The sequence below is a fragment of the Caretta caretta genome, chromosome 8 (assembly GCF_965140235.1).
Source record: "Caretta caretta isolate rCarCar2 chromosome 8, rCarCar1.hap1, whole genome shotgun sequence".
Classification (NCBI taxonomy): Eukaryota; Metazoa; Chordata; order Testudines; family Cheloniidae; genus Caretta; species Caretta caretta.
In genome coordinates, this window is record NC_134213.1 from 84073979 (window position 1) to 84092799 (window position 18821).

An 18821-nucleotide genomic window follows, 5' to 3' on the forward strand; every position below is an offset into this window, starting at 1 on the left:
CCGACTGCAATAAAGTCTTGGCCCACCAGATGGCCCTCTGCCATGAAAGCCTTAAACTCTTACCGGGAGGTTTCTGGCAGATTCTCTGTGAATTTGAACTTAGCATCCTAATTAACAAAGTCATATTTGGACATTAGTGCCTGCTGCTTTGCAATGTGCATCTGCAATGATGAAGTTGTACAAAATTTCCCTCGCCAGCAATACCAGCCTCTTGGATTCCCTATCCTTACTGGTGAACTTATATCTCTCCTGTAGTAACTTGTCATTTAGTGCTTTCATCACTGCAAGAGAGTTAAGAGCTGGATGAGAGTAAAAACACTCAAAGCACTGCATGGGTACATACCACTTAGCTGTAGAAGGTAATGAAGCTGGGGTAATCCAAAGGGACCTAGCAAGCTGCAAAAGGGTTTCATTTATTGGGAGATCAACTCTCCCTGGAGCCTAGGACTGGAGGATACCTGCAACTTATGTGTTCTCTTATATGTACACTTGGCCTGGATCCCAAGGTGTAAGATAATATGCCTGAGAAGGTCCTAGTATGACTTGAAGTGCTCAGGCACTGGTGAGGAAGAGTTCAGTATTGCAGTCATCCAGAGAGGAAGAAGAGTAGTGCAGGGCCAACAGAAGCTGTTGTAGGGGGGGCAGGTTCCTGCATGAGAGGGTCAGTCTGGACCAGCACAGGAAGAATGACCTGTAATAGAAGTGGCTCAGGAACAGAGACTGCAGCTGGAATTGGCAATCTTGCCCTGGACTACATCGAAGAGTGGGATCTTCCAGACTGGGATACATCCCAACAATTCCAAAGAGGCAACTGGGAATAGAGGTAAGGCATTGGTGGTCAGTGGGTACTAGGCCAGGACCCCTATTCTTGCTGCAGGAATAGTGTCAATCCTGGTACCAATGATGATCTGAGGTGCTTCGAGGGCGAAAGGGAAGAGGAAGATGTCCCTGAACCAGATCTCTAGAAACCCTGGGAGTCAGCTGGTGGGAACAGAGAAGCCTCCCCTGATGGAGCAAACAAACCATCAGCCTTGTCCGACATCTAATAAGAAAAACTCAGTGCCGAGGATGAATGAGTGATCAACACCATCGGTATCAGGAGAGGCATCAACCTTTAGCCGGCACTGGCGCAAACGAGGGTGCCAAAACCCATGTCAGCACCAAATCCAACAAAGGGGTCCATAGTACACACATCATCGGAGCCAAAGAAAGTATCTGCACTGATGATTTTTTGGTACTGCAAAAGACATTGGCTGTGACTCTGCGGTTTGAGACCCGGACAGTGCAAAATGTGGTACCAAGGAGTGAGACACCTACGTGACCTGAACAGACAACAGCAATGGTGCAGCAGAAGATGATGATGTAGAAGCCATGGCAACTGACAACACCTGAACTATAGGGGAAATCAGGAATGGAAAGGCAGAGCAGGTCAGATGTCGTCTAGTATGCCAATGGCATGAAGATGATCAGTGCCAATGCTGCCATCACTGGTATCAAACTCAACAGAAGCCCCATGGCCAGAAACAGAGTCAACAGTACAGAGTCCAAATGAACTTGGCATGATACCGGGGAGTGGTTAGATGGGCCAGCTCCATCATGAGTACCAAAGAACTCATGGTGCCAGTCAGCACTCCTCTTAAACAACTAAGAGAAATCCCTCCAAGTCCTGAAAAAAACCTGACTGAGGAACCAAGGAAGAAGAAAGATCTCTTCCTGCTAGAGGGAGCACCGGATCTTAGGCCAGAAGCCACATTTCAGGTTGGCTCCAAAGGAAAGCACAGGGCCAGACAATCTGAAGAGGTTCCCATAGAGCAAAGCAGGAGGCCCACTTTGGCAAAGAGCTGCTAGTTTCAGATGCAAGGCTCTCGCCATCTAAGTGCTCTTCTTAAACAACTAGCATATAGCACACCTTTCCTTAATGTGCCCCTCTCCACGAGTGTGGGGGTCACTACTGTGGATAGTTAACCCACATGACAGACAATATTTAAACCCCAGTGAGGGAATCGCCCAGGGCAACTATCTATCCTAACGACTGTAACTAAATCTAAAGGTACTACTAAGCTACAAGACCTAGCAATGAATTATATACAATAAATTCCCAGAGAAACTGAGAAAAAAAAGTGAGGTAAACCACCACATAGAATGCACCAACTGTAGCTACAGGTGGTGAGAAGAACCTGAGGGGGGTTGGGGTGGTGCTGCCCTTAAATAATTTGGTGAGGGACTAGTGCCACAGGGCACAAGCGCCACCCCTATGAATTCTGCAAACATTTCCAGCTTCAGTGTGTTGGGGGTGTGCACACCTAAGTGGAATACATGTTTGCAACCATTCAAAGAACTATATTGATACAGTGGTGTGATAACTCAAGATTCCTGTCTCCTATTCAGACCGTATGATTTTTAATTGATCTATTACAAAGTGTACCATTACAAATGAAGGCAACCTTCTGAAAAATGGATTTGTTAAGAATGGCCAACATGATTTGCCTGAGATCAGAAGTCAGTGGTAGAGAAAGGATACTCAGAGTGCTAGCTGAGATTCAGGACAACTAGATTAAATTCTTTACTCTGCCACAGACTTCTTGCATAACCTTGGGAAAGTCACTTAATCTCTATGGCTGAACTCCCCTTGTGTAAAATTTGGGAATAATGGTACCTCCATACCTCCCACAGGAATGCTGAGAGAATAAATACATTGAATCCCTTAGCATTTAGATAATATGGTAATGGAGGCCATGTAAGTACTTCTATCCAGACAGGACTAGAGGCAGATCTTGACTCCAAATTCTGTGCTCTACCCACAAAAACATTCTGCCTCCCTTGCAAGTGTCTTCAAGCCTCAGGGCATGTCTACACTACTAACTTAAGCAGACCTATATTTTTGTCAACTTATAGCCACTGCAGTAATTACTGCAGTGGTGCATGTCTACACTACCCTCCTTCGGTCAGTGATGCGCTCCTCACCAGGAGCCCTTCCACCAACTTAAGAAGGGCAATGCAGAGGACTGAGAGCCCAGTCTCTCAGTTCTGTGCGTAGCTCCTTGCCGAGAGCCTGCTGGCCCACCCTCTCCTCCCCTCCAGCTCTCAGCTCCCTGTGCCGGGAGCCCAGGAGGCAGCACAGCTACGAGCAGGGAGTCAGGCAGGGGCAGCCGGGCTCTTGGCTGGAAGCCAAGGCATCCCTCCCTGGGATGACAGACCAGGAGCCAATGTAAGTAACCCGCAGTGTGTACTGTGTAGCCCTAACTAAAATGACATAAGCACTATGCCTCTCGTGCAGGTGGAGTTATGTGGGTGTAGTAGGGCACTCACATCAGCAGGAGCAAAGCTGTAGTGTGGACACTGACAAAGTTAGGTCAATTTAAGCTCCTTACATCACATCCCTCCCACCCCATAGTGTGTGTCTGTCACACACACATACACACACACACAGTCTTTCACACTTACCTCCCAACACATAACTTGTATTGTTGTTACTTCTTGATACTTCTTGCAGTGCACATATATTCTCTACAATTTTATTCTTTCCAAGTGCTGTTATTTTAGTTTTCTGACTGGTCTATGAATTTCCTAATTTTTATTTCTCCCTTATGCTTAAATTTAATTATTTGATTAGTGAGTTAAAATGTCTATCCTGTCCTGGCTGGAATAATTATCCCTGCGGTAACTTTTAAAAATATACATATATTATACCTATTTTTTTTGTTTCTACTGGTGGCGCACATCCACACATTACCTTGATATTGGTGAACATAACAAAATTCATTCCACACATGGATGGAAAAGATTAGAGGGAACATTGCAAAAAATTAGTTGTCATCTTACTCTCTATGAAACCACATTAATTGACATGGTAGACTTTACACATGTACACTTTTAAGTGTCTGCAGGAGCAGGACTTTGTAATTTACTTCTTTGATGGCACATAGCATGACTTCAAACTTCTAGTATTCTAGGAGTCGGTCACTCAAGTTTGGTCAGAATCTCTGAATTATAAAATTAAACAGGCTTCAGATTAGATCTCAGGACAATTTACCTTCATTTGCTGCCTTTTTTGCTTCAGTACTGACCAGCAGCTTGAAGCCACAGCCTAAATATAAGAAGAAATTATTTATGTAACTTCTACACAAGAAAACGATTTAAAAAACAGTAGACTATAAGATCTTGCATTTGATGACCAGTTATTTCCTTTATTTTAATGCTGTGATAGCATAAGTTCAAACATAAAATGTTATCTGTTGTGAATAGCTCATTTTACTATCAGTTCATATTTCTTATGTTTAAATTTTAAAAAATGAAATTGTGTATTTTCCAGAAATTTCTGTCTCATTTTGCATTGGTGCCAAATTGTATTTGAATTACTAAGTCTCCTAACTGTTTTTCACAATTTAACATTAGCAACACTTCAATTCAACCTCGCAGACACACAGTATGCTGTGTGCCAAAATGTGTGTGTTCCAAAACCATAACTATCTCAGATTTTAAAAGGAAGCATATGAATACACAGTAATGGCCTTTTTCACTTTAAGAAAGAACATACTTGAAATAGTTTTGCATACAGCTATGGAGTTTTGTCCAAATAAGGAACTGAGCAATATAACATATTGATGGCAAATCGAGGCTCCCCTCCCCCCACAGCACATAACAGCATTCTGATGGAATGTGATGCTACTTCAATACCATGAGGAAACTTGTTACTCACAAAACACAACTTTCCACATATGCTACAAAAAATATGTGCCTTACCTTTTTTCTGTAGAAGAAATATTTCAATTGAAGGGTAAAAAATAAAAAAGGAAAAGGAAAACCAGCAGTTTATAGTTCTAAATAGATGCAATGACAGCAACATCTCTCACCTATGAACAACTGGCCACACCACAATCCCTTCCTTCAAACATGCATGGATAAGCTCAGTTATTATTATGAACATTTTCTAGCAAGCAAAACATGCTGATGCACCTATGAAAAAAACCTAAAATAAGTTTCTGAAAATGTTATGAATATCCGAGTCTTTGTATATTTTACAATGCTTGCTACTTTCCATACCTGACCAGTACAATTCTGGGATATGAACGAATAGATTTCCCCCATAAATCAGTATATCTTATTTCAAAATGTGGTTAACATACACACCAGCCTTGCAAAATTCTACACATCCAGGGCAAATATTTCTTTTTGCCAAGTGAGTATAAGTTTTTTCCATTATAATCAAGCATCATGGCAAACGGCTGGCAAGTAAGTCTAATAAATTTTAAAAATTAAGATTTTGCAAGACTGACAAGTGTAGTAGTTTTTGCTCAGGAATATTTTAGGACTGAGCTATAGTTGGAAATGGAATTACCTCTGACAGAGAGAAAGGTCTCCCCAGATCAGAGTTGAAGCCACCCATTGTGTTTACTTGCACAGTTCGTAGCCCCTGGATAAAAAGGATGAGTTCACTTGCTACAGATGCTGGTATCCTAATCTTTAAGGATACGACAGGTATCTATTCCCAATAGTATACTTATTTAAAAATTTTAGAAAGGAATGTTGAAACTAATGTAATTTTATCATGTCTCCTATCAGTTACAATAATCTATAAGAATCATCGTATAAGGAATTTTAAAAAACACTTACAGTTTCTTTAAAGGAGGAATTTAGCCAACGGTTGTTTACTACATTCTGTATAGATGTGGGTGGATTCTCTAAATCTTCAAAGGAATCCATTAATATAAAATCCAGAACAATGTCGTAAAAATTTAGATTTTTCACCTGCATTCAGTTAGAATAAGATCAAAATAACTTAACTTCTCTTTCAATACTGGAACAGAGCATAAGCCAGTATTCCATACTCTATATATAGATCAGGAAGATTTATCATTTTAAGTTATTTAGGTAACACTAAAAAGCATTTCACTAATGGAAAAGAACCTGACATTGCAACTCAGCGGTACAGAGGTTTTAAAAAAAGAAGTGGAAGCACATTTCTCTAAATCATCTGAAGTATAAAAAAGCAGCTGGATTTCTCATACTTATGATTAATAAATATCAATTTTGAGAGGGGAAACAGGTTGTATAATCAAGTTTAATGAGGAAAAAAGCACTACAGAAATCCTAACTTACCCCCCTGGCAGCAAGTTCCATTTCAGTATTATCCCAGTGGTCTGTTTTTTCTAAAAAATGTATCATTTCATCAAAGACTTCTTCAAATTTCTTTGGATTCTGTGAAATACAGCCAGTTAAGTGTCATATTTCCTAGTAGGACGACTTGTTTTAGTTCTAAACTCCTAAAAGGCAAGTGTTTTGGGGTTTTTTTTTTTGGTTTGTTTTTTTTTTAATGTGCCTAGAGAATTTATCATGGTCAACTCTAAGACCAGACAAATGAACTTTGATCTCTGGTTACAATGAATACACTAAAGTAACAACAAAAAAGGAATTTACCTTTCGAGCTCTCACAATTAAAGCCGACAAAATTTTTCTTCCACTCTCAGCAAGAAATAGTCTGTTAGCTGTTTCTGAAAGAATTACCTAGAAAAATTTCCAGGCAATACAGACCTATAAGTACACAATTTATTTATGAAGGGAATTGCATTAAATGAGGCTATTAGTTTCTTTAGTCAAATCAAACTAAGAGATGCTTGATATTAATACAGTATGCAAGTACAATACTTCTAACCAATCCAGGAAGCAAAGGTTCCAAGGATACTCAAAAAGATAGGTCTCCCATCCAGTGATGCACATCATTATCAAAGAGGCCATTCATTTTGTCTTAACATATTGTCCCTGATTCAGAAAGGTACTTAAGCATGTCCTTTAAATTGTAGGCACCTGAATGCAACAACATGCTTAGGTAGATAAAATGTTACTCAAAACGCTTTAAAATTAATGAAAAAACTCTCAAAAGTTCATAGTTCTCAAAACATAAAAAAGCCACTCCTTCAGTGAGCTGAATATTAAACAAAAATATGCTGCTCTCAAACAGCATTCAATAATTACAATATATAACTATTACACTAAAAATAGGTCACTGAAGAAGTAGGGCTAGACAAAAACCTCTTAGCTTTGACCTAACTCTGCTCTGCATATTGTAGAAGAAAGAGAATGTGTGAGAGAGAGTGTATGCACCACACTGATAACTAAGTATTTACCTGAAAAGCCTGCCGAATACAGTGAAGTTTAGCAAGAAAGTCACTATCTCCTAGACACTCCAACATTTCAGTCCTACATAAAATGGAAAAAAGTTGTAAACTATATTTAAAAAACCAAAGCACAGTACAATTTGACTAGGATTTATTTAGAAATAGCATCCATTACTCTGGGGTTAGGAGATTAAATGTAGTATTAAGTAGAGTATTTATCTTTATTCCTTGGCTTTTCTTGGAAATTAATTAGTAAATATAAATCAATACCTTAATATTCTGGAATGAATTTTGCCCTCTTCTGCTAAGTGCATAGCTTCTTCATATAATGGACAATGGCAAAGAGACTCTAGACCATAGGTATTTCGGATCTCTCTGTGTTCAGTAAGCTGAAAGATATTTTTTGTTAAAGCTTATTAACTAACTTGCTAAAATGATTTTAAAAGTAAAATAAATTAATTCAAAGTCTGCTTGATAGTCTGATGAAAGGAATATTCTTTTCTACGTTGGTTAACTGTATCTATAACTGGTCAACACTCAATACTAAAAACAAAACAACATTATAGAACATTGTGGATTTTAAAATGAAAGCTATGGTTTCAGATTTGAGCTTCTGCAGAGTTAAATTGTAGCACAGGTTCAGATTAGCGTGTTCAGAATTTGAATACTTAAACCCATAGGGTTTGTTGAAAGGAAATGTCTCTCCGCTGGTCACGAAGAATAAATTGATGATGAGGCATTAAAAGGGGCAAGAGGATCACATCATAAAGAAAGCTGGGAATGTTTATAGAAATCACTGTCATTTCCTAGTAAACATGGCTGTTAATTACTAAAACACATTTTCTATGATTAAGACATTACAATCCAATTTTTTACTTAGGCGCCAAAAGAGTCTCTTCTCTGTCTTATACGGTTTCTAATATTTGAGTTTAAACCTTTGGCTGACATTACTACAGAAATGCATCATTACCCATCCCACGGAATGTTATTAAAGAAATAATATTTAAACCATTCAAAAAACATTAATGTAGAGCATCCTATGTTAGGAATATCATAATTTTTCACTCCACATAGCAGTGGCTGGTAGATTAAACAGTTACCACTTCTATTACAAACATTACATCATTCTTATTATCTATCCAAAAAACCGTAGAGGCACACATTTTTCTATTTACTAAATGGCTAGAACACACATTTAACAACTTCAAAAAAATTTACTTTACAGTATTACTGCTGATCACCTGAAAAGACATTTTGTACTTCTAGGCATCAAACCCCTAATTTAGAAGTGTCTTAAATAAAACTAATTTTTACAACAATTAAAATATACTCTATCTGGGTTTTTAACATATTTATATCTCTGTCTTCTAGACATGTTCAAAGTTAGACAAACAACTGTTACAATGTTTCCTTCAAACACAGTCTTTCCTTAACATTAAGTTTTAAGATGATAATGTTAAATTTATCTTCAAGTAAAAAAAAAAGGGCATATTTTTCCATCATTGGGGATACATCTCTGTAAGAGGTGGCAGGAGAAGTTCTACGTGCATATTAATAAGAAAAATATACTCCTGAGTGCACCTGTTCTGTGGTCCCTATTGGAGCAAATCCCAGTGACTACAATGAGAGTTAGACCAAGTAAGGATTATGGCCTTGATTCAGGAGAGCACTTAAGCATATGTTTAAATTCCCCTGATTTCAATGGGACTTAGTGTGTGTAAGTATTGACCTGAAGAGAGAGGCTTTCCTGAACTGTGTTCAAAAGCATGACAGAGTACTTAAGAGAATAAGTGAAGAATAAAAACTTTAAAAAAATTGGTAAGATAATATACTTAGAGCAATTTACAAGCAATTAAACTATCATGAAAATTAACAGCTCTGTCTTGAGTTTTAAATCTTTGTCCTGTCTTGTTTATTTGCTGGTTTGGTAGAATGGACTAGGATAAACAGACTTCCTGAAATAAATCTGCAGCTGTGAAAACATATCAAAGTTTTGATACTAGTTAACAATAGCATCATATTAATAGTAACAAAATAGCCTAAAACATGTTTAGAGAATTTACAGTGTTACTCTCTAAAGTTGCTTTATCTTATTTAATCAAAAAAGCAACAAGTTCTTTCATGTGAAGATTGTCAAATGTATACTCGAGAAGTTGTAAGTAATATTTTAGCTGATTAGCAGTGGAAGGAATAAACAGATTTTCTAGTATTTTTCATATTTGAGGTATAAACATACTTGTTATGCAAGTTTTTCCAGTAGTTTCAGAATAAGAAAAAAGTCTTACTTCATACAGAATCTGTTTTCCAGTGTTACAACCTAACAATTTTTATAGAAAGGTATTTTTCAAACTTTAATGTAAATATTTTCAAAAAGAACAAGCACATAACAGGACACACTGAATCATACTAATGTTAAAAGGTCCAATCAACGCCTAAGGATGTCAACAGACTCCCATATGCTTTACTTCACCTGCAAAGCAGGAGAAGGAATACAGGTAACATGGGGCCTGATCAGACTTCCATGGGATTTGTATCAGGCGCAATGTTACCTGTAGTTAACAACTCCTTCTTATACTTTGCCGATGAAATAAAATAGCAACACACGCTACAACAGCTGAACCCCATGAGAAAGCAACTGCTTTCTTGACACATTCCCCTCAAGTCAAAGCATGTAGACAAAGGAGATAATTTAGAAGTTAGTTATTACATCTATAAAGTATTTATATTTTACTTAATTGTCTGTAAGGGAGAGTTAAAGACCTGAAATGCCCTAGACAGGGTAGCCGCAGTGTTTTCACTTTCCTGGATATGAAAAATAAGTCATAGCACTTTAATGACAAAGAAAATATGAAATTACTTTAAAGTGTTCCTCATAGTGAAACTGTGGCAATTCATCCTAGTTCTGTAATACTATTAATCTAAATTATAAAGTAAAAAATATCCAAGTCAAAATCAAAAAGGGGCAAATCTAGTAGTAAAATAAGGTTTGTGACAATTAGCAAGTATACTGATGAACATTCAGTTCTTTCATAAAATTAGGGGACAATAAAAAGAGGTGTTTTACCTCTACTGTGGCTCAGTTTATAGCAGCAGGATTTCTGGAATCAGAGAACTTTAAAAAAAAAAATCAACATAATAAATTTTAAGTCCAAAGTCATCAATGCATCCCAGCAGCCTCAGAGATGGGGGGCTTTGTCTGGAAAGGCAAGGGAAAGAGGGCTGTCTGGCTTCTTGAAAGGTCACCCCTCAGCCTTCTAATGGGTGCTCAGCTGCCTCATAGGTTTTGGAGCTGACTGGCTTGTCTAGGGGGTGCAGTGAAAGCCCATATGGTCCTATACACCCACGAAGAAGGCATATAAGGTCTCTTCCCCTGGTTGGGGCTCCATCACATGACCAGAAAAACAGCTCCCACTCTGAGGTTAGGACCAGGGTTTTTTGAGTCTGGTTTGGATATTGTGCTAATTGCCTTTTCTGTGACTGACAAGGACTTTTCCCCTCATTGCCAGACTGGCCAGAGTTATTTTTGCCTTTCCCATAGCAGCCCAGGAACCTAGTGGGCTGGTTAGAGGCAAGGGTGAAGTTCAAGTTGTTGCAACTTAACAAGTGTCCAGTGCAGATACTTGTTCGACAGGGGGTCTGCTAAACTGGAATCTGAAGTGGAGTTAGAAGCAGCAGCTGGGGAACAGGGCTGGGGTTCCTACAGTGTGGTACAGGGAGGAGAACTCTTTTTCCCAGCCCCTGGAGGACAGATATGTCCCAGCAATGTGTTAGGACCAGATGTGGAGAGGTGATGGGAAATGGGGACTGACAGCAGTCCTCCACCAGGTGGAACAGATTATGGAGGGAAGGATGATCTGCACTGGGCAATATATTACTGGATAGCTCCCAGATGAGTTAAATTAATAAAGTTGCAGCCTAGTTAAACCACATCCCATGTGTCTTGTTTGTCCCAGACAGTCAGGAAAATATTGCTCGGGCATGTAGGAATGATATCAGGAGGGCCAAATCGCACCTGGAGCTGCAGCTAGCAAGAGATGTTAAGAGTAACAAGAAGGGTTTCTTCAGGTATGTTGGCAACAAGAAGAAAGCCAAGGAAAGTGTGGGCCCCTTACTGAATGAGGGAGGCAACCTAGTGACAGAGGATGTGGAAAAAGCTAATGTACTCAATGCTTTTTTTGCCTCTGTTTTCACTAACAAGGTCAGCTCCCAGACTGCTGCGCTGGGCATCACAAAATGGGGAAGAGATGGTCAGCCCTCTGTGAAGATAGAGGTGGTTAGGGACTATTTAGAAAAGCTGGACGTGCACAAGTCCATGGGGCCGGACGAGTTGCATCCGAGAGTGCTGAAGGAATTGGCGGCTGTGATTGCAGAGCCATTGGCCATTATCTTTGAAAACTCGTGGCAAACCGGGGAAGTCCCGGATGACTGGAAAAAGGCTAATGTAGTGCCAATCTTTAAAAAAGGGAAGAAGGAGGATCCTGGGAACTACAGGCCAGTCAGCCTCACCTCAGTCCCTGGAAAAATCATGGAGCAGGTCCTCAAAGAATCAATCCTGAAGCACTTGCATGAGAGGAAAGTGATCAGGAACAGCCAGCATGGATTCACCAAGGGAAGGTCATGCCTGACTAATCTAATCGCCTTTTATGATGAGATTACTGGTTCTGTGGATGAAGGGAAAGCAGTGGATGTATTGTTTCTTGACTTTAGCAAAGCTTTTGACATGGTCTCCCACAGTATTCTTGTCAGCAAGTTAAGGAAGTATGGGCTGGATGAATGCACTATAAGGTGGGTAGAAAGCTGGCTAGACTGTGGGGCTCAACGGGTAGTGATCAATGGCTCCATGTCTAGTTGGCAGCCGGTATCAAGTGGAGTGCCCCAAGGGTCGGTCCTGGGGCCAGTTTTGTTCAATATCTTCATAAATGATCTGGAGGATGGTGTGGATTGCACTCTCAGCAAATTTGCGGATGATACTAAACTGGGAGGAGTGGTAGATACGCTGGAGGGGAGGGATAGGATACAGAAGGACCTAGACAAATTGAAGGATTGGGCCAAAAGAAATCTGATGAGGTTCAATAAGGATAAGTGCAGGGTCCTGCACTTAGGACGGAAGAACCCAATGCACAGCTACAGACTAGGGACCGAATGGCTAGGCAGCAGTTCTGTGGAAAAGGACCTACGGGTGACATTGGACGAGAAGCTGGATATGAGTCAGCAGTGTGCCCTTGTTGCCAAGAAGGCCAATGGCATTTTGGGGTGTATAAGTAGGGGCATAGCGAGCAGATCGAGGGACGTGATCGTTCCCCTCTATTCGACATTGGTGAGGCCTCATCTGGAGTACTGTGTCCAGTTTTGGGCCCCACACTACAAGAAGGATGTGGATAAATTGGAGAGAGTCCAGCGAAGGGCAACAAAAATGATTAGGGGACTGGAACACATGACTTATGAGGAGAGGCTGAGGGAGCTGGGATTGTTTAGCCTGCAGAAGAGAAGAATGAGGGGGGATTTGATAGCTGCTTTCAACTACCTGAAAGGGGGTTCCAAAGAGGATGGCTCTAGACTGTTCTCAATGGTAGCAGATGACAGAACGAGGAGTAATGGTCTCAAGTTGCAGTGGGGGAGGTTTAGATTGGATATTAGGAAAAACTTTTTCACTAAGAGGGTGGTGAAACACTGGAATGCGTTACCTAGGGAGGTGGTAGAATCTCCTTCCTTAGAGGTTTTTAAGGTCAGGCTTGACAAAGCCCTGGCTGGGATGATTTAACTGGGAATTGGTCCTGCTTCGAGCAGGGGGTTGGACTAGATGACCTTCTGGGGTCCCTTCCAACCCTGATATTCTATGATTCTATAGGAAGAAAAGACAAATGCTCTTGGAAGCCATGAAGAAACAAAGGGCCTATTCATGACCCTGCTCTGGTAACATAAAAGGTCTGTAACTTCCTGCCCCCTCAGGAATACCTGTCAGTATAGAGCAGGCTCTCTCACAGGGAGGGAACCTGTGCTGGGAATATGGCCTGTGAATTGCTGGCTATTCTCAGCTACCAAAATGGCTCCTTGGTGGCCACTCTAGCCAACCATAGCCCCTACCTGAGACTGAACTATTCCCAAGCAATTGCTAAAACTTCAGGAGCACAAAGGTATTTTTAAAGTCTGATTAGCACTGTGACATAGCTGAGGATCTGGGTCAGAATGCCTGTGGTCTCGAGAACTCACCTGCCATGCAACCTTCAGGCCCAGCCCCATTCCTCACAAGTGTCCCCCCATCTCCGGAACTTTTATTTCCAATTGAGTCTAGAATTTATGGATGTGGTCTCAGTCAGATTGTATGCAATAAATTAAAAGGTACTTTCTTCAAATACCTTCCAGTTGTAGATTTCAAGAAAATCTTTTAAAGCATAAAGAAGAGCAGGACCCTCCCAAATAATGTATTCTGTTTCTACAGTCAACACAGTGTGAACAGGATCAGATCCTGGGTCTAAAAGCAAGAAACAAAATTTGTAGTTAAATTTCTTTAGCTGTATCTACCACTCAAACTAAGTGTCAATCCACCAGCTATTAATTAGGACAGAAAATTAAAAGGGTACAACTGTCGTGACATCTGTGTGCAAAAGCTGCTTCAGTGGAAGTTAATGTTTCTGAAAAATAACGTCTGGCAAAGGAATGCAAGTAGGATCAGGCAGTTGGCTTGAAAATTTCTTCTATGTATGACTGACTTCTCTTAGCTTACAAAGATATCTGAGACAAAGGAATGTGCTCTAACTTTAACTTGAAAAAGGTGCCTGTATCAATGAATAATCTTTGAAAATACATCTGTAACACTGTCATCTCATCTGCCATTTCTTCTTTTCCCTTCTCACCGTAACACAATTTAAAGTTCCTAATGTCTAGGAATGGTCCGTCAAATTCTCTCTCAGAAACAAAGTAAAGGCAAAAGTTTGCCAATACAATTTCCTGGTCCAGATAAAGCCTTGAGGGGCTTCAAAAGGAACAATAAACTTGACTAGTAATTTGAAAAGGGAAACGTGCCACAATTCCATCACAAAATTACTCTCTGAATCCAAAAGGTGAGAAACACTGACACTCTAACATGTACGCTTCACATCCCCATTTTTAACACAGTGGAGATAAGTCTTGCCACAAAGGGTCAGATACTACAGTGTTGAAACTCAGACAGAATTAACAACATATAGAGCATGGAATGTTTTTTAAAGAGAACCTCTCATGCTAGCATCAAAGGGAGCACTAACTCCATAATTTGTAAATCCCTGAGGCACACTACCTCCAAGTTTTTAAAAGACGTATTCATAGCTTTGCCAAAAATTCCTAAGAAACTACTGTCTGACTCTTACAAACCACTAACAAGAGAATGTATAATTCAGAATGATTAGTAAGATTAACTAAAATCGAAGAACAAGATGAAATAACAGTTTTTTCTTGCAAAGAAATGAAACAAGAAGGAAGATGTACAACAGCTACAGACAATAATGGATAAGTAGACGCCATATCTAGGAGCAGAATTAGACACTTGTGGTTCATTCCAACCCCATAAAGAATACAACCTACTCCTCTCTACCAATAGCTGAAATACACCAAGTAGTAATAATTTTTCATTCTCCTATATGTACAGCAGACTGCCTCAGTTATTTTTTTGAAAGTGTTTCTCTTCCCAGAGACAGGACAAGCTTCTACTAGAAGCAAGTGCAGGTTCATCCATCAGAAAAGATGGCTGCCTTGCTGCCTAGTTTGGAAATATATCTATCTTTTTTTTAAAGTCTGTGCATGCATGTGAATTAGATAATCCACATTAACAGAGCTTGATTCTTCACACCTCTCTTGTGACTAGACCATGTGAAGATATTTGAGTATGATACTGTCAGTAAGCTAACGAACCAGATCCTTTAGTTCAAGCTGTGGTGGTTCACACTTTTAGATCCAGAAGTCCCAAGTTCAAACCCCACATGTGACCGGGCCAGGGGTATCACATCAAATAGGATTGGTTTCCCAGAACTGGACTGCCTGAAAGGTGAACTATTAAAAGTTTTTTTTTTTTTTTTTAAATTTTAAAGTGAGGCTTTTAAGATGTGTAAAAGGCAATTCAATCCCCGTCACCCCAGTGTCAGATGCCTTCAAAATCATAACCCCTCCAAAAACATTAGTAACTTCAGCTCACAGAGTTACCTCTGGTTTGCTGTAGGTAACTTTGGGGACACTGAACATCACTACTGTATGACGACGACTGGGACAACCGTGGCTGAGGTTAGGATGGAACATCCCCTTCCCCCATGGTTAGGGGCTGGGAATACTGCCGCTCAGGTTTCAACCTACAGTTATGACGTTCTAGACCCTCTAAAGACTATCAAAACCCTCTTGCAGGTTGGCAAGTTCTGATATTTCAAATGTAATGCTGAAAACACTGTTTATACACTTTGTAGTCACTTTTAAACATGAAAAGGCCTTCATCACTTACTCTTTAGGCTATTCATATGAAGATGTTTCTCATTTACCAGGCTTCAAATGTGTTTCCACAGCAAGGAGGCTCATAATTGGTATTCAGACACCATTTGACTCATAGTGGGTAGTCCTTCACTGATTTTTTGTTTTTAGTGTGCATTCCTTATTTGTGGGACTACTCAACCTGGATTGAACTAGAACTAGGCCCTGAAGGTATTTATTCCCACAGAAACAACTGCGGGGGAATAAAATATAACCCAACACACTTTTGAATGAGAAATCTGTAGTTTCCTATGAACTTCTTTGCCGCTTCCTTGATCTTCAGAACTTCCTCTTCCAATGGAAAATTTCACTGCTAGGGAAGTAACAAGTAGGATCCCCAAATGAATGTCACTAGGATGGGTCACAATGTTTAGGGTATGATTGCTAAGTGGCCAGGACAACTGAACAGGAAGAAAGTATCTTACACCATTTTCTGTGCTTTTGGGAAGAAGGGAATCAGAACTGGCACTAAGGGTATGTCTGCCCTGTAGTCAGGAGGTGTGACTGTAGCACAGGTAGGCATACCTGATCTAGCTTATTAAAAATAGCAGTGAAGCCACAGTAACACAGATCAATCTCTCAAATACAAGCTTGCGTGGGACCCTGGATACATATTCAAGTGGCAAGCGCATGCCATTGCATCTTCACTGCTATTTTTAGTGAGCTAGCTTGTGTTTATGCCTATTGTACTGTAATCTCACCTCCTGATTGAAGTGCAGACATACCTTTAGTGGCTTTAGAATATCAAGATGGTAAGACTACCTTGACGATTTAAAAAGGCAACAGCCAAGGCTATTGTTCTTGCCAGTTATAACAGTGTTTCTTAAGGAGACTGAATCACTTTAGGCTCAGGATCACTGTTCCCTCTAACCTGTGCGCGTGTGTGGGCGCGCACAGATCCTAAACCCCACGCACATGGCGAAACACCGCACGCACAAAAATTTGTACAGAAGCACAACAATTTGCACAGAAGAAATGTTTTGCGCACATGGTCTGTCAAAAATTAGAGGGAACATTGCTCAGGATACGAAGAATCTCCCTCACAAAACATATCAATCTCTCTTACTGAAAGACTGTGTCCCCGGCCTGTTACCAAGCAGACACAAGATAACAGAGTGCATTCTCTGCATATCTGCTTAAATAGTAGGAAAGCTCATGTAAAAAAATGGGAGATGGGGTATCTTATTTTTTTTTTGTATCCTCTTGAATTGACAGCACTCACTCATCTGAAGGGACCTTGGATAGTCTTCTTCTCCAAATTACAGGAAAGGGCAACTAGTCACAGGAGATATATTTCTTGTTAGAAATTACTTTTCCCCATAGGACTGCAAATTACTTTGAGCTGCCAAACTCAGGAAATCTTGGCTGGTTACATATGCTCAAGAGTTTAATTGCAATCAATTTCAGATAATTCACTTCACAAGTGAAGCATCTTCCCCCCAAACCTTCAAATTATGGGTAGGTGGCAGGAGCAAAATAATACAGTTATTTAGATGGTTGGTACTGTCCCGTCTAAATTTTGCTTCCTCAGTAATCAGAACCATTATAGGTGTTCATAGATATCCAGCTCGGATACCCAGAAAGATGTTGTTTACAGTGGTTAGCAATTCATTTTTAGAAGGATGGCTAACTCATGGAATGTGCCGCTAGGTGACAAAAAAAGCACTAAAATGACAGTTCTGAAAGCAAAACAAAGAGGACAGGAATTAGTGTGATTGTGACTCCACCGGTCCAAAGTAAAAAAAGTACTAGGAAGTTGTCTACAGAGGGAGGCATTTTTTTCATGTAAGATGCCATTTATTTTCCCCACAAAAATTAGTATCTTTTAATTTACAGTAAGAAATGAGAAACACTAGTAATCTATTTATTTTTCAAGAAAGAGATTCTAGTATGGTTAAAGAAGAAATCCTTCTGACTCTTACCTCAGCTGCTGAAACAAAGGAGTCTGTTGATGCAATGCTCAGTGTATCTCGCAGACAGAAATCTTCTGTGTTATCCCTCACAGTTATATCGGTATCTTTATCTTAAAAATGAAAAGAAATCAATTTACCAGTTTGTCATTTTCTTTGACAGTCTATTGATTTAGTTACAAGTCTTGAATTAAAATGGCATTTAAGGCGGCCTTCCTTTTAACTTTGTAACAATAAGATGTCATACATCTTATATGTAAAAGTTGTTTAAGGAAATTGATATAATGAATGCACTGAAAACTTTAAAGTTTTAGTATTGCATTTATTTTGTTGAGGTACCTAGAATGCTACAGCATACAGCTATAAAAGAGTAAAAAGTTACCAAACCAAACCCTTACTCTTCTCCCCAACACATGCAAGATTTGGGTTTTTTCCCCCAGTTTTTATTCACAGAGTGGCTTTATAAACATCAACTTCTGCCATATATGAGACTTCCAGTGGGAAAAAACAGCAAGAAAGATCCAAAGATGTCTTATGGGTTTTGTCCTCTGAGGCTGTTTTTCTCTCCTCAAAGATCTACTACTTCACTAAACTAATTTAAATAATCAACTAAGACTTTAAACCTTACAAAATGTCAAATAAAAGCTTTTTTTTTTTTTTTAAGTAATCAGGACATGTTATGTGTGGTATAGGTTTTTAAAAAAAACAAGGTAATTTTAAACGACTTTAAAACACCTAATTAGATACATCCAATGAGCTCTAAAGTATAAGAATCCTAGAAATACTCAATGCATCTTATTGCTTCAGGTTTTGCTTTCCACTCATTTTTGTTATATTTTAAATATACATATCCTTCAAAAAAAATTTTATAATGTGACCAATGTTCTGTGTGATCTCACTTACACTGATCATTTAAAAAAGGAAGAAAACAGAAACTCTAATTCTAGTTAAACAAAGCCACAAAGTTGTGTTTTGGGTTTTTTGTTGTTTTGTTTTTTAAATTATCCCAATTCTGTAGTTTTTCCATTTCACTCAGCTTGGACGGTAACCAGAGTAAAATCAGTTTACTTTCTGGTTCTCATGCTCTTAAAAAGGAAACTGCAAGGGAAAATTTACCCTCCCCCCCCCGCAAACACTTCTCCTAACTCCCCACAATCCTCTTCAGTGAAACACACACATCCAGAAAAATTTCTACCAGCATTATGATTTTTAAAACCTTCAACAAAGCCTGTATTTTCCACTAATATCACATTCTATTAATCTGCAATACAAATTCTTTCAATCTGCATTTAACTTCTTTCAGATT

The 18821-nt window shown here is 39.4% G+C and overlaps 1 protein-coding gene across 6 annotated transcripts in view; it reads right to left on the reverse strand.

Annotated features, from left to right (window-relative positions):
* MIGA1 (mitoguardin 1) overlaps positions 1-18821 on the reverse strand; it is a 59117-nt gene that overhangs the window by 7650 nt on the left and 32646 nt on the right. For 3 of the 6 annotated variants that reach the window (XM_075131723.1, XM_075131721.1, XM_075131722.1), the window contains exons 8-14: positions 17528-17628; positions 7386-7504; positions 7125-7197; positions 6418-6504; positions 6100-6198; positions 5614-5748; positions 4034-4087 (exon numbers count right to left, since the gene is read on the reverse strand). In XM_075131723.1, coding sequence (XP_074987824.1) covers positions 4034-4087; positions 5614-5748; positions 6100-6198; positions 6418-6504; positions 7125-7197; positions 7386-7504; positions 17528-17628 — 668 coding nt within the window. Of the gene's footprint in view, positions 1-4033; positions 4088-4853; positions 4957-5613; positions 5749-6099; positions 6199-6417; positions 6505-7124; positions 7198-7385; positions 7505-17527; positions 17629-18821 lie in introns of those variants that run through there. The other 3 variants (XR_012669715.1, XM_075131724.1, XM_048859803.2) reach the window with 3 other exon arrangements.